Here is a 15,762-nt window from a genome sequence, read left to right as displayed (position 1 = left end):
GCTATGCACAGGGACTATATTCCTTGGCACACCGTTTCTCCTTTAGAGCGAACAATGACCAGCTCTTTATGGATCCCTTTAAATAGGTTCTAAATCTCCTGAACTCAGGTCTTACCACTAGTACAGGCCACATTCTTGGGTTCAGAACTACGGTTATTCCTAATACTAACTCTTTGATAAGAGTCTGTAGCTATATTTATAAGCTCTATTAAAAATTGTATTTATAGATGATCTGTTGTCATTTCCACTAAATGGAAAACCTAAATATGTCAGTGTATCTTATGCTGATCCAAAAATCATGTTAACATCAATATAATTCAACTTGAACAACCTGTAAATAAAACATAGGCCAGATGGAATAATTCGGTGATAAGGAACTTAATTATATCATGAGTAGTTTATTTCCATCGCACAGATATCATGTAAACTTGTCTAAAAGTTGGTTTGCTTAATTTTAAAAAGTAAACCAAGTTTATTAGTGAAAAAACCACTCTAACAGCTCTGAGTTATATTTACAACACATAAATAACAATGATAAAGCTGAACCCATTTAAGAAAACAGGATGCTCTGGATAATCTCAACTCCTGATTGTACGTTAGAATCAACTGTGGTACTTTTCCCAAAGCAAGAGTCCCCCCACCAGATTGGAGGGAGGCCTGGGCAGGTGTACACGTATAACGTGAGGTCATCCTGGTGTATAAGTCTAGATGAGAAAGCCAGACAAGACCACAGGCTCCTGAAACAGGCAGCACGGGTTCAAAGTTGGCTCAGTAGCTCACAAGCTTTGTGGCAAAGTTGTTTCTCCTCAGTGGTCTCTACGAAATGAGGACAGCAATCCTACCCAACCGGTATGATGGCACTTCTGAGTACTGCTTTGAAGTACAGAATTACTTGAAATACTCTCATCATGAGAATTAGAATTGTTCTCATTTGTCATTGAACACAAAGTATATAGATTCATCTCAATTTTTTTTTCCTTTGGGTCACAAAAACCATAATGAGGTAGGTACAAGGAAAACACGCATAGCAGGGGTCATCTGCTCAAAGTCGCAAAGTTAAGTGTCAGAATAGACTCAAAACCCACGTCCTAACATGAAGGTTCAAATTCCCGTAAGTGAAAGAGATCAAAAAGATCTCATAGTATACTGCAACCTGTGGTATAGTGAGTTGCCTATTTATGGGATTTTACTATAGAATAGTCTCTCCTACCCCCCCCCCCACGACCTTTTTTTAAATTTTTAACATTTATTTATTTTTGAGAGACACAGCATGAGCAGGAGAGGGACAGAGAGAGAGGGAGACACAGAATCTGAAGCAGGCTCCAGGCTCTGAGCTCTCAGCAGAGCCCGACACCGGCCTCGAGCTCACAAACTGCAAGATCACGACCTGAGCTGGAGTCAGATGCTTAATGGACTGAGCCACCCAGGCGCCCCCACCCCCGGCCTTTTATTAACGGAAAAGGCTGGGTAAATACTCAAAAATTTTTCTTTCATTTTCTCACTTGCCCCCACAACTTTTACAGGACAGTGATAATGAGAAAGAAGGATATGGAGAGAATTACAAATCCTTGGTAATATGGAAATTATGCTCGGCCAAACATTTTCCCTCCACGATAACGTACATTAGCTTTCACGCATGTTCCCTCCCCCTTTCTTACTGCAGGAAGAAGACATGAACAACCACATGCAGGTGTACTTCAAACAGGCCTTCTATTCCCTAAATAACCAAGAACGCATAGTCTTATTTAATCATTTTTATTAGGCTTAATTGATAAATAAATACAAGAGAACTGTTGTGAAATCACGAGCAATAAACTTTAAAGAATTTATTTCAGCTTCACTCACTTGTATTTCTTGGAATGGGAATATATACATTATTCATCAATAAATGCTTAATGCTTTAAATTTACAATTACCCTATATGCAGAAACTTGAGAATGATGCCAATTAAAAGAAAAAAGCACAAAAATTTGTCTTTTGTTCTTACAGTTCAAAGTATATTTTAAAATAATACTTTTACAGCAGCCAAAACCTTTAACCAAAAATTGAGAACTGCGATTTCATAAGCTTAACAAAATGGCCACATTCTAACTTGATTATCTTTGTTATTAACAGTGGGGGAAAAATATGGTGTATCCTAACTAAAACAAGGCAGGCTAACAACTAGTACAGCTTCCCTTCTGGGCACTCAAAAGCTCGATCCTGGATTATTATTTTTACTTCACCTGTTCAAACACGGACAACTGCTCCAACTTTAAAGGAAGTTTAAATGGATGTTCGGTATTTAACATGGATGATGCTTGGTAAAACTTAAGAACTCCAAAAATGAGAATCAGATAATGACCCACAATTAAAAAAAAAAAAAATACCCTAAGGGACTGACTACTATAGTGTTATCTGGTGTTCAACATCAATAGTGTTTTTTGAATTAGATATTTTTCCACAAACATAGCACCTCATTAAATATCTGGTAAACACCTGGCAATCACAATAAGTGTTGGGAGACTAAATTCCAAAGAGAATTAACGTGTTTCGCTTAACATAACATTGCAAGACAAATCTCAAGCATTATCAAGGTTAGGAACGCACTGTTGGTCCCCGTGCCCTCAAAGGATGCTCACCTATTGTGGGCACTATCTTAGTAAGACTCGGTACTTTGCTTCCAAAATCTGGAGAGTAACGAAATACTGACATGGACTCTTGCTTTTTTTTTTTTTTTTTTTTTTTTTTTTACAAACAATCTGTTAAATGTACTTGTAAAACTAAAAAAACTTTCCAAAAGGTCAAAAGAGATATAATTATTTTCTCTCCTTACTCCAGGTAATTCTGTTTAAAAAGATATTGAATGAACTCCAGTTTTAATTTGCAAAGTTTTGGTGTAAAAGCTAATGTACTGAAATCCAGTAAAGTGTTCAACTTTTGTCTAAATTAACAAAACTACTATTCATTTTGGTGAGTTCTCACAAGCTGTACTCTTGACCTGAGGAATCACTCTTTTTGTGCCGAGGAGACGGAGTGGTCTTTGTAGGAGACGGGGACGCAGTACCAGGTGAGTCAGTTCCTCCATCGGAAGTACTTGGTGATGATGCCAGATACGGAACTTTCTTTCTTCCAAGGAATCCTCCTCCTTCAAATCCCCCTTTCTTCCTTAACTCCATTTTATTTTCATTTTCTTCTTCTGATGACCTTTTCTTAGATTCCAGACCTTCAGCTACTTTATGCACTTCCAATCCACTATCCGATTCTCTCAAACTTTTTACTTCTGTTCCAGGAGACTTTCTCTCCGAGACACTACATTCCCCCGTTGCCCGCTTTACTTCGGCTTGTATTGGACCCAAGTTACCATTTTCAGGGACGGCTCGTTCTACATTTCTGTTCAAATTAACAGTCTGGAAGTCCCTATAACTGTGAAAGCTCTCAGTCCTCCTTGCTCTTGCTAACAAAGGACTCTCTCTGTAAGGCCTCATGGAACCATAAGTAGCTGCTTCGTGGACAGTCTCATGGTGCTGGAGCTGAAGGCTGAAATACGGGTTTTATAAAAAATTACAGTTCAGATTACTTTCTGGGATTTTTCAGGGGCACATCTCATTAACTAAACTACAATGAAAAGGTATTATTTAAATATATAAAGAATGCATATCCTCATTTCTATATATAAAAATTCACTTAAGTACTCTCTATATTATGGATTAGTGTGTGTGTAGGTGTGTGTATGCTTATCAAATCACCAATGCAAATAATAACATACATATATTCAGTGAATCTGAATTTCTGAATAGCTGAAAAACGCTGGGGGGGGGGGGGGGGAACCGTTCAAGCCAATATGGAACCAATATAATTTAGTCTTTGGTCCTGAATCCAAATTTTGGAATTTTTAAAAATGTGGTAATCAGAAGACATACAATGCTCCTGTATCGGAAGTACAGAATAACCAAACGTAAGCTTACACAGATGATGTAATCGCTTCAATTAATATCTCCCTGAGGCAACAGGAACAAAAAATCCACACACTATTCAAGGTGACATGTGTTTTTTCCATCTCCTTTGAATGAACTCTTGATCACATAATAGGCAACCAAATAGGCAGCAATTCACAAAGTAAGTTAAAAAGAAAAAATGGTTTTTAAATTTTTAAAGTTTATGTATTTATTTTTGAGAAAGAGAGAGAGAGAGAGAGAGAGAGAGAGAATCCCAAGCAGGTTCCATGCTGTCGGCACAGAGCCCAATTCACAGCTCGAACTCACCAACTGTGAGATCATGACCTGAGTGGAAATTAAGAGTTGGCCACTTAACCGACCAAGCCCCCAGATGCTCTGGAAAAAATGTTCTTCTATAAAAAGAGCCAGATATGCTTATAGATGAGAAATTTAGTAAAATGTTTTTAAAAAAACTGAGTCAACAAAGTCAGAATTAAAAATGTGCCTTGAAAAATGATTCTTTCAACAACTATGTGATTACAGTATCTCAGCCAATTTTCCCAAAAGCAATCAATTCAACTTATAAATACAATTTACGACTCTTTAACCTACCTAGAATTTGATTCACGGAGACGGCTGTGCTGAACCACAGAAGTTGCTGGACTGATGTTAGGAGTAGCACAGCGAGATGTGCTCAGGTCACACTGATCCAGTAATTTGAGTAGCTCTTCTTCAGTCGGACCACCTACATCTTAGGAAAACACACGCTCATTTTATCATCACTTCTGTCAAAAGCTTATTACCCTGCGGACAAACAACTTCCCACATGGAACCTACCCTTCTCTTCACTTTTGCTAACCATATCCATCGCCGTGGTCAGATCCCACATCTGAATGCTGCCATTTGTATGGCCTGTGAATAGGTAGCGCCTTGGCCTTGAGCCCATCCTACTGGATCCCTCACATTCTCTCACTGTAAATGAGGATATTGTTGTACAGTCAACGGCCTGGATCTCACAGATTCTGCAAAAAATATTGTATAGTTGTAAACCACGGGGGCAAGTAACACATTGCAATTCAGATTTTTGAAATTGCTTATTAGCAAATTAGAGTTGACTATTCTATGTATTTAAAACAGATCTAAAAAGTTCAAGGCAAGTCAACAGAAATAAGATTCAAGCCTTGTTTCTTTGAGTCTATAGAAAAGGCTGTTATAAAACAACATATTTAAATAATTATGAAATAAAGCAAATCATTTAAGTCAACCTTAAAAACAGAAAGAACCTTGATGGGAACTAATTCTTGAAAAGGAAGTTATAAACTAAAAAGGCAGAAACAAAAGCAAGTAGGCATGATACTGGGAAAGATCTTGAGAAATCATTTAAAATGTATGTGGAAATTCAAGTCTGAAACCAGAAAAAAAAAATGTACAGGTGTATGGAGAGGTCTAAGTAGTATCTTCCATTAAGATAAGATTCTTAACTTTTTTAAAGGATTTTTATAACTATTTCACTGATTTTCATAAAGGACAAAAGGACCTAGAAAGAGCAATTATCACTTACATTTGACAAATAAAACAAACAAGGAATAATGTCAGCAAATGATTTGTCAAAATCGTGTAAAAGTTGACTGCCTTATGCTTGACTGAATTATTTACCCCAGACTACTTCAAAACGAAGAGGCTTACTGAATGAATGAATGAATGTATGAATAAGTAAATAAATAGTACCAGGCAAATGCAAAGTCAAAAAGTAAAGGAGGGGTGCCTGGGTGGCTCAATGGGTTGAGCATCTGGCTTCGGCTCCGGTCATGATCTCACCGTTGGTGAGTTCAAGTCCCGCGTCGGGCTCTGTGCTGACAGCTCAGAGCCCGGAGCCTGCTTCAGATTCTGTGGCCCCCTCTCTCTCCGCCCTACCCCTGCTTGTGCTCTGTCTCTTTCAAAAATGAATAAACATAATAAAACAATTTTTTTTTTTTAAATAAAGGAGGAAGGGGAAATACCATACTTATCAATGTGGGAAACACAGAATATGAAGCATAGCTGAGCCTCCTGGCAAGCATGGATAAAATGATGAGGGGAGAAGGGTTAATTACTGGACATCCACATATAGTGATAGAGGCTATCCTACTCTCATTCCCAACCAAAGGGAAAAACTTTCAATATTTTACCACTGTGTATAAAGTTTATTATAATTTGTTCTGTAGGCATTATTTATCAGATTAAAAAATCTGTCCTTTATTTTAAGCACTAAGATTTTTTTTAACCATAAATGGGTATGAAACTGTGAAATGTTTTTTCCTCTTAACATAGTGAATTTACATTTTTAGTAATACCTATAAATTGATATAAAATATTTTTAAAATCTAAATTACTGTTCACATTTAAAACCAAATAAATCAAAATAAAATGACACAATATAAACCTACGTGCTTGAAAACAAACATGATTTTGCTTTTTGTTCTTCCTATGGGCTAGATTCCTTAGGATTGCTTCTTCCTTTAAATGCTGACAAGGTTTTTTCCCTGCCCACTTTCAATAAAACCTTTTCATTTCACTTCTCAGTATTAAGAAACTGAACGACTTTTACTTTTTAATTTATTTTTTTAATTTTTTTTAACGTTTATTTATTTTTGAGACAGAGAGACAGAGCATGAACAGGGGAGGGTCAGAGAGAGAGGGAGACACAGAATCTGAAACAGGCTCCATGCTCCGAGCTGTCAGCACAGAGCCCGACGTGGGGCTCGAACTCACGGACTGCGAGATCATGACCTGAGCTGAAGTCGGACGCTTAACCGACTGAGCCACCCAGGCGCCCCGAAACTGAACGACTTTTAAACAAAAGCTTTACTTAGCATTAGCCTCATAAAGGGATTTTTTTTTTTTTAATGCTTATATATTTATTTTGAGACAGAAAGCGGGAGCAGGGGAATGGCAGAAAGAGAGGGAGAAAGAGAATCCCAAGCAGGCTCTGTGCTGTCAGTGCAGAGCCCCATGATGGGGCTCGAACTCACCAACTGTGAGATCATACCTAAGCCAGATCAAGAATCAGATGTTTAACCTACTGAGCCACCAGGCACCCCATAAAGGGTTGATTTTCTATTTAATTCTACAAAGTATTTTTTTAAATTTTTTTAAACATTTATTTATTGTTGAGACAGAGAGAGAGCGTGAGCAGGGAGGGGCAGAGAGAGAGGAAAACACAGAATACGAAGCAGGTTCTAGTCTCTATCAGCACAGAGACTGACTCAGGGCTCGAATTCAACGAACCGCGAGATCATGACCTGAGCCGAAGTCGGACACTTAACCAACTAAGCCACCCAGGTGCCCCCAAAGTAATTTCTGATTATTTTTATAAATATAACTCTTCCTGTGGAATCGTGAATTTAAAAATTATAAAATTTGTTCTGTCATGCAGAGACTGTAGATGATAACACACTGCCACTGTTTAACCTAACAGAGGAGGGAGGACATTAGAATTGAACAAGGATATGAAACACATTGTCAGAGGCTGTTATGCAGCAGTTTTATTTATTTATTTTTTTTTAATTTTTTTTTTCAACATTTGTTTATTTTTGGGACAGAGAGAGACAGAGCATGAACGGGGGAGGGGCAGAGAGAGAGGGAGACACAGAATCGGAAACAGGCTCCAGGCTCTGAGCCATCAGCCCAGAGCCTGACGCGGGGCTCGAACTCACGGACCGCGAGATCGTGACCTGGCTGAAGTCGGACGCTTAACCGACTGCGCCACCCAGGCGCCCCTATGCAGCAGTTTTAATACAACATGTTTGACGGCACCTTCACTAATATGCAGAGAAAATGATGAATCATGGTGATTTATAACATTTCTCAAGATAATAATCTGATCTCTAACTACATTACAGGCTTCTAATACATTTTCTTAAAAAGAAAAAGGTAACGAAAGTAGTTTAGTACTTAAAAATCATTCTCTAGAATCAATTCATTTAACACTTGCTGATGACTATATGCAATGAACTTTGATGGAAAAAAAATTTATCATCTCCAAGAGTTTGTTCATTAACATATTAGGAAATGAGAAACCACATGCTGAAGGGGAACAAGAGCAGTAGCATTAGTAACATTAGTATGAAAATCCATAACCTTCTTAATGACTACTAGGTATGAATTCCACCTTTTTCACTTGTTTGGCGTGCAAAAAAATTTGTTTTTATAGAAGAGAAATGTACACGTCAATCTGTTTGAGGTTTGAGGCTATATATAGTAATTTAAAAGAAGTACAATTTCACTCAAATGTTAAAAGTAAGGGGAAACTAATTTCTATTGGGCATCTGTTACTGTCTGGAACCACAAAAGATATTTCATGTTTTTAACTCATTGTATCTTAATGACATCCTTCCAAGGTAGTTGAACCTTATTTTATAAAGAAACTGGGGGCTCAGAGAAACAAAGTAACAAGTTGAATTTATGCAGCTAATAAGAGGAAGTGCCAAAATCAGAATTTAACTCAGCTGTCTGCCATCAAATTCATGGGTTCTTGTTGTTATATCACCCATCCACAGTCTTCTTAACTGTCCACAGGATCAGTGAAAAACCTTTAAAAAATCCTAGAAGATTAAGTACTAAATATACTGTCTTAATTTTAAGCTACAAAGATCCAAGGTAATGACTAGACTTCTTTTTTCAACAATTTGCTTCTGGTAGTACTTTTTATCAGTATGTCAAATTACATTTTTTTTTTTTTTTTTAAGACAAAAGTGACTTCTGAATACAAATAAAGTTTTACCTTTTCCCAGTAGATGAGAGTCTTACAAACAGTTTGTTGGTGATGGGAACAACTTTCTGGATAAACACCTGTTGATCATCTCGTTCTCCAAAAGGCCCTTGGGTCAAAAAACAGACAATGTCAAAAGAAGTTAACTGAAATCCATTGGTTTCACTGAACAACAGAAATGTCAGTACAAAAAAAAAAAAAAAAAAAAAGGCATTTTTCACACCTGTCAACACCTGGCCTTATAGTCCACATCCCAGTCAGACAGAAAGTGCAGTGCTGCACATACTCCAACTTGCAATAAACATTTTTTAAAGAAATATATAATATTTCAAATTCTATTTTATGCACTCAGCCTATTAAAGCTGAAGGCATTAATGTGAAGACTATACATTTACAGCACTAGTACAAGACCTGTTAAAATACAGGTTCTACATCTATCATCTTTGAGAATGTGTGCCATTTCTTATAACTTCAGAAAAAGTACACATAAATAAAATTAGTTTATGTATGGACTTTACTCTTTCTTGAAAAACCAAATGCAGAATCTTAAGAAATAAAGGGTGACTTCATTAAATAGAATTTAATTGGGCGCCTGGGTGGCTCAGTCGTTGAGCATCCAACTTCGGCACAGGTCCTGATCTCATGACTTGTGAGTTCGCTGGCTTCAGATTCTGTGTCCCTCTTGTGCTCTGCCCCTCTCCCGCTCATGCTGTGTGTGTCTCTCTCTCAATAGTAAACATTAAAATAATAAATAAATAGAATTTAATTAACTAGAAGAAGCCTGTTGTATCCCACAAGGTTTTCAATGTAAAAAGAAAGATTCTTGTACCCCAATGTTTATAGCAGCACTTTCAACAATAGCCAAATTATGGAAAGAGCCTAAATGTCCATCAACTGACGAATGCATAAAGAAGATGTGGTTTATATATATACAATGGAATACTACTTAGCAATGAGAAAGAATGAAATCTGGCCACTTGCAGCAATGTGGATAGAACTAGAGAGTGTTATGCTAAGTGAAATAAGTCAGGCAGAGAGAAACAGATACCATATGTTTTCACTCATAGGTGGATCCTGAGAAACTTAACAGAAGACGATGGGGGAAGGGAAGGGGGAAAAAAAAAGTTACAGAGAGGGAGGCTGGCAAACCATAAGAGACTCTTAAATACAGAGGACAAACTGAGGGTTGACGGGGGCTGGGGGAGAGGGGAAAGTGGTGATGGGCACTGAGGAGGGCACCTGTTGGGATGAGCACTGGGTGTTGTATGGAAACCAATTTGACAATAAATTACATTTAATATAAAAATAAATACATAAATGCTAAAAAAAAAAATAAAAAGAAAGATTCGATTATTTTTATTTTATTGTACTTGGCAAAGCAGGTATATGGCTCATATATTTTAGAAAGATTCTGAACATTATAAAAAATGTGTTTCATGAAAAATTAAAAAAAAATTCTAGCAGTTGTTTCTCATCATACTCATTAGCTAAAATAATACCAACTCATTGTTCACAAATGTATGTGATATAGGATACAATTTCATCTTGAGTGAATCATACCTAATTAATAAATGCAACAATAACACCTTTATCAGTTAGCAAATACATTATGGTTACTATGTGCCACAGTAAACGCTCTGCACATAACTCATTTTAATCATCATACATAAGGGATACACTATTATGATCTCCATTTTACAGATGAGAAAACTAAGGCACCAAGAGATTAGTTAACCAAAGATCTCAGAGGTCCTACCTAATGGAACTGGAGTTCAAATCCAAGATGTCTGGCTCTTCACTAAGCTACGCACTTGCTCAGTTAGTGGACACTTTTCTCAAGTCTAATTCTATTGAGATGAAATGAGAGTCCTCATTCAATAACCCGTAACCAAAGTCAAAATAGTGATGATGGATAAAAACTAGAAATAAGGATTCTGGGACCATATCTTCTCTCCCCTCAAACTATCTTCATGTGAGATGCTCACGTAGCTTAACTCTTTGTACCTCAATTAATTATCCACACCTCCCTTCCTTAAAGTTTCTCCAACTCCTCTCCCCAAATTGGCTCCTTTCTTTCAGAACATAAATATCCTCAGGTCTCTCCTATCTTCAATGGGGAAGAAGAGAGTAGGGAGTCAGAAAGATGGCCTTTGAACCTTTTACTTTCTAACTAGATCCATTATTTCTTTCTTTCACGGTTGCCTCCAGTATTTATTTATTCAACTGACCACTGCAATCTAGATTCCACCCATACACAGAAGCCTAGAGACACTGGACTTTCTATTCTGTTCCACTATCCTGAATGTCTCTTAAGAAATTTTTTTTTATGAGAACTATAAAGGAAAAAAAAAATCTCCCTGCCCTCTTTCAAACAGTTTACAAGGCTGTTGTAATTTCCAGGGCTGTTTCTAAACATCTTTTCTTTCATATTATACATGTCCTCTCTGATCTGACCTCTGCCTATCCACTCATCCTCATGCCCTACTATTCTCACCCACATACCACCAATTAATGACTTTTCTGACATTTTCCAAATTTGCCAGGTAAGACTTCAACCCTTACCCATCCTTCATGTCTCAGTTCAAACATTGAGACCTCTACTAAGTGTTCTCTGAATGTCAGTTTCCACCAGTGTAAGTGGGGAATAATATCTTCCACATACAACTATCAAGAAAATTAAATGAGACTGTATGTCACGATTACCCAGCAAGCAGACTAGAACTATCTCCCCTTGGTGTTTGTGCCCCATGCGATTGTTTGCTTTTTGTTTCTACTGGTCACCACACTGTGACTGGAGGTTCACCGCAGTTTTTTTGTTTTGTTTTTTTTTCTTAAGATTCCTAATGCTTGGGGGCGCCTGGGGGGCGCAGTCGGTTAAGCGTCCGACTTCAGCCAGGTCACGATCTCGCGGTCCGTGAGTTCGAGCCCCGTGTCGGGCTCTGGGCTGATGGCTCAGAGCCTGGAGCCTGTTTCTGATTCTGTGTCTCCCTCTCTCTCTGCCCCTCGCCCGTTCATGCTCTGTCTCTCTCTGTCCCAAAAATAAATAAACGTTGGAAAAAAAAAAATTAAAAAATAAATAAATTAAAAAAAAAGATTCCTAATGCTTGGAGCAAAGGTACTCAATAAAATTCTGTGGACGCTACAACTCAAACCTGCACAATGTTACCGTCAATTAATTGTATCTCAATAAAACAAGCAAGACATTTGTTGAGATAAAACTAAACTTACAGTGCCTAGATCACAGAGAAAACTGGGTCACAGAGCAATTGTTAAAATCAACAAAGCTGAGTGTTTCTTTTTCTAAAAACACTAAGACAGTCATACTATAATTCTCACAAATAGCTTGTATTTTTAAAGATAACTATTTTAAAATCTTTACTGTGAGAGCATATTCTGGCTGAACATACATTTAAATGTTTCACATAAAACAATTCTAATAAAACAACTCTAATGTACTCCTTTCTATCAGTGCTATAATTCCTGCTTATATAAAAAAAAATTGATCAGAAAGGCACATGGGTTAATGAACAGGTCCCATAGAACTATTATATACAGTGAAGATACAATGTACAGAATCTTCCAAAAAGACAATGATCTGTCTCTGTGAAGACTGCACATATGTTTGTATGTGTGAGTATCCACATGCGCACGTGTCATATGGTATATAGAGGGACAAGTCAAATCAACTTTATATACTTTTTTGCTGAAATCAGAGCATATCAATGGAGATATGCTTATTATTTCCCGATGGCCATTGCAATGCCATCAAAACAACTATTAGCACATAACACCACCAGCCCTGCTCTAGCTTCAACTTTTATTTTCAGGGGCACCTGGGTGGCTCAGTCAGTTAAGCATCTGACTTTGGCCTAGGTCATGATTTGCAGTTCTTGAGTTCAAGCCCCGCGTTGGGCTCTGTGCTGACAGCTCAAAGCCTGGGGCCTTTCTTTTCAGATTCTGTGTCTCCCTCTCTCTTCCCCTCCCCCACTCACGCTCTCTCTCTCTCTCTCTCTCTCTCTCTCTCTCTCTCGCACTCTCAAAAATAAATATTAAAAAAAAATTATTTTCAGATTATTAGCAATAAAAGAAAACAACCTTCATGTTTCAAATGTGCACAGCTATCATGGCTTTTAATCATAAACAAAAGTGGTTAGCATTTGGAGATATTTAAAAAAGGAAATGATAGATGAAAATTTGCTCAACTTTTTAAACAAAAAATATGCTACAGCTGAATTTATAGAACTAAATAAGAAAACACACTAAACTTCTGTTTTAAATGAGTTTCAAAATTGAAGTGAAAACTTCTATTTGAAACTCATTTTTAGGTTTCTCTTTACAGTTAGCATACTACTTTTGCATTGCCCACAAAGTATTTCAAAGTGCCCCCAAATTATCCAGCCCACCTATGTCGTTTCCAGAGGAATAGCTTCCATGACTTTCTGTCTCCTCCAGAGACAGTATCTTGAATGACGCTAAAGGAGTAGAACCTGGCTGAGTAGAGATCATTCCTCTGAATCGTGTTACTGTCCATGTCCGGACATGATTATTATCTGCACACACTAGGAAAGAGAACATAAAAAAAGTTGTTAAATATAGATTATAAGAGCTCCAACAGGGGCGCCTGGGTGGCTCAGTTGGTTAAGCATCCGATTTCAGCTCAGGTCATGATCTCACAGTCCGTGAGTTCAAGCCCCGCATCGGGCTCTGGGCTGACAGCTCAGAGCCTGGAGCCTTCTTCAGATTCTGTGTCTCCCTCTCTCTCTGCCCCTTCCCTGCTCATGCTGTGTGTGTCTCTCTCTCAAAAATAAATAAAAACATTAAAAAAAATTAAAAAAAAAAAAGAGCACCAACAATATCACTGTTTTTGTGTGTAACTTTTTAAACTGTGATCTATATTAAATAGATCATAGCACGTTTTGAGTGGCAAATGACGTATTTTATCCTAAAATTACACTTAATCTGTACCTGGCCAACAAAAATGAAAGAACTGAATATAATTTACCTTGAGGCAAACATAAGGTATGTAAGTAAATCTATGGGTCCTTACAAAAGTAGCATGTAAAGTATAATTGGAGGAAATGTTTAAAAAAAAATGCATGCAAGATAAAAGATGCTATTATTCTGTTCTGTGACTAAACTACAGAGTAAATGAGTTACCCAGCCTATTTTTCTTCAACCATAGAAACTGCTTCTGCTTATGTTACTTAAACATAAACAACCTAGATCAGGAGTTACTGAAAATTTATGGACACAAATTACATTTGTCAAAAAGCTTGTATCACCTACTCATAGTTATATTAAAGAAAATTAAGATAAAGTTAAGAACTATTTTATAGTTGCATTTAAGAACATACTCCAATTAGGTTTTTTTTTAATGTAAATAATATTAAGTGGATACATATTAAGGTATTTCCTACCAAGTACCCTACCTATTGTTTCTTGATCTGAGGAACTACTCCTTTAGAAAATACAAACCAGCAATTGATATTGTTAGTGCAAAAAAAAAAAAAGTACTTTCGTGGCATGCCTTAACAAAAAAGTGTACTTTTTAATGGAAAAGTACAACTTATTCGGTTTTCAGAGAATGTGCTATTATTAGCAATGAGCTATGAACCCATCAGTAAATACTAGGAAAGTATTCAAACTTTCTTATAGATACATCTTTCTCACTGGGTAAAATGCCACAGCTGCATATTTTAAACAAAACTTTAGAAATTTAATTTTGACAAATAGCAATAAAAATTCAAAGTATACAGGTGTTACATTATCTAACAAAATTCTCCTATCTCAGGATGTCAGTTTCTGGTGAAAAAGGAGACATTTAGTTCTAGACTGCTTTATCAGCTTCATGGAAAATAATTTCCTATTTCACTAATAAGGTTACTAGGATTCAGAAAAATACCTTAAAAAAAAAAAGAAAACATCTTAAACACTTTTAGTTGACTCAATAGGCAATTTAGTTATTTTGTTAAAAATAATCATTACAGTTTTAAGACATGAAAACACTATAGGAAAAAGAATGTCATTACATTCATGTCAATATCCACCAGGTGGCAGAATGATGTAACGGAGTATACATAAAATACTCTACATTTGTAGCTCAACTGGACATTTTTCTTGACAAATTTATTTAAATTTTAAACCTACATGAAATATTTGATGTTAAATGCAGATTTTACGATGTAGTTCTTTGGCGTCTCATCCTGCAATAACATCGTCACCATCACAATAACAGCAATTACTACTAAGGGTGGTCATCACAATAGCCTTGCAAAACAGTCTTATCTTCTCACAGGATCAAATTACCTCATTTTACATAACATTTATTCAGCATCTTGTATGTGTCGAGAAGTATGCTAAGTGCTGAGAACAGAATAAACAAGCTTCTGCTGCTGTAAAACTTACATTCTAGAAGAGGGGGACAGATGATAAACAGGCAAAGAAATGATCAAGTGAAAAGTCCACAAAGAAAACAAATCGAGAGGAGATGATGACAGAGAAAGTGACCTGATAGAGGTCTGGCTAATTTAGGCTGGGTGGCCTCACTGAGAAGGTACTGGAAATGGGACCTGAATGACAGGACAGCTGCCAAACAAATATCTAGGGGCAAAACATTTCAACTAAAAAGAACGAGTGCAAAAGTTCTGCGGCATTCCTAAGAAATCGAAAGCCTTTAAAGGGTTAGGGTATTGTGAGCAATATGTGACATGAAGCATAGGGAGGAAAAGAGGCCTGAAAAGAAGACCCGTAACAGGAAGAACACTACTAGTTTATTTATAATACAGTAGGATACAGCAGGATACCGTAAGAAGCCACTGGGAGTCAGACATGGTTCACATTTTTAGAAGATCTTTCTGGATGCTATGTACCATAAAGAACATGTACCATAGAAAGGCAAGACAGACGGGCACCCGGGTGGCTCAGTCAGTTGGGCATCTGACTATTGACTTTGGCTCAGGTCATGATCTCATGGTAAGTGGGACTGGGCCCCACGTCAGGCTTTGTGCTGACAGCATGGAGCCTGCTGGGATTCTCATTCTCCTTCCCTTTTCGCCCCTCCCCCATGTACCCACACACATGCTCTCTCTCTCTCAA

The 15,762-nt window shown here is 37.2% G+C and overlaps 1 protein-coding gene across 2 annotated transcripts in view; it reads right to left on the bottom strand.

The window, feature by feature from the left end:
• Positions 1–1,739: 1,739 nt before the first annotated feature.
• KCTD3 (potassium channel tetramerization domain containing 3) overlaps positions 1,740–15,762 on the bottom strand; it is a 54,497-nt gene continuing 40,474 nt past the window's right edge. For both annotated transcript variants that reach the window (XM_040460987.1, XM_040460988.1), the window contains 5 exons: positions 13,071–13,226; positions 8,680–8,776; positions 4,755–4,939; positions 4,530–4,668; positions 1,740–3,519 (listed from right to left, as the gene is read on the bottom strand). In XM_040460987.1, the coding sequence (XP_040316921.1) occupies positions 2,961–3,519; positions 4,530–4,668; positions 4,755–4,939; positions 8,680–8,776; positions 13,071–13,226 (1,136 nt within the window). In that variant the 3' untranslated portion in view covers positions 1,740–2,960. The remainder of the gene's footprint in view (positions 3,520–4,529; positions 4,669–4,754; positions 4,940–8,679; positions 8,777–13,070; positions 13,227–15,762) is intronic.

Source organism: Herpailurus yagouaroundi, unplaced genomic scaffold, assembly GCF_014898765.1.
Source record: "Herpailurus yagouaroundi ecotype Mexico unplaced genomic scaffold, PumYag 253, whole genome shotgun sequence".
NCBI lineage: Eukaryota > Metazoa > Chordata > Mammalia > Carnivora > Felidae > Herpailurus > Herpailurus yagouaroundi.
This window is presented reverse-complemented; position numbering and strand designations above follow the sequence as displayed.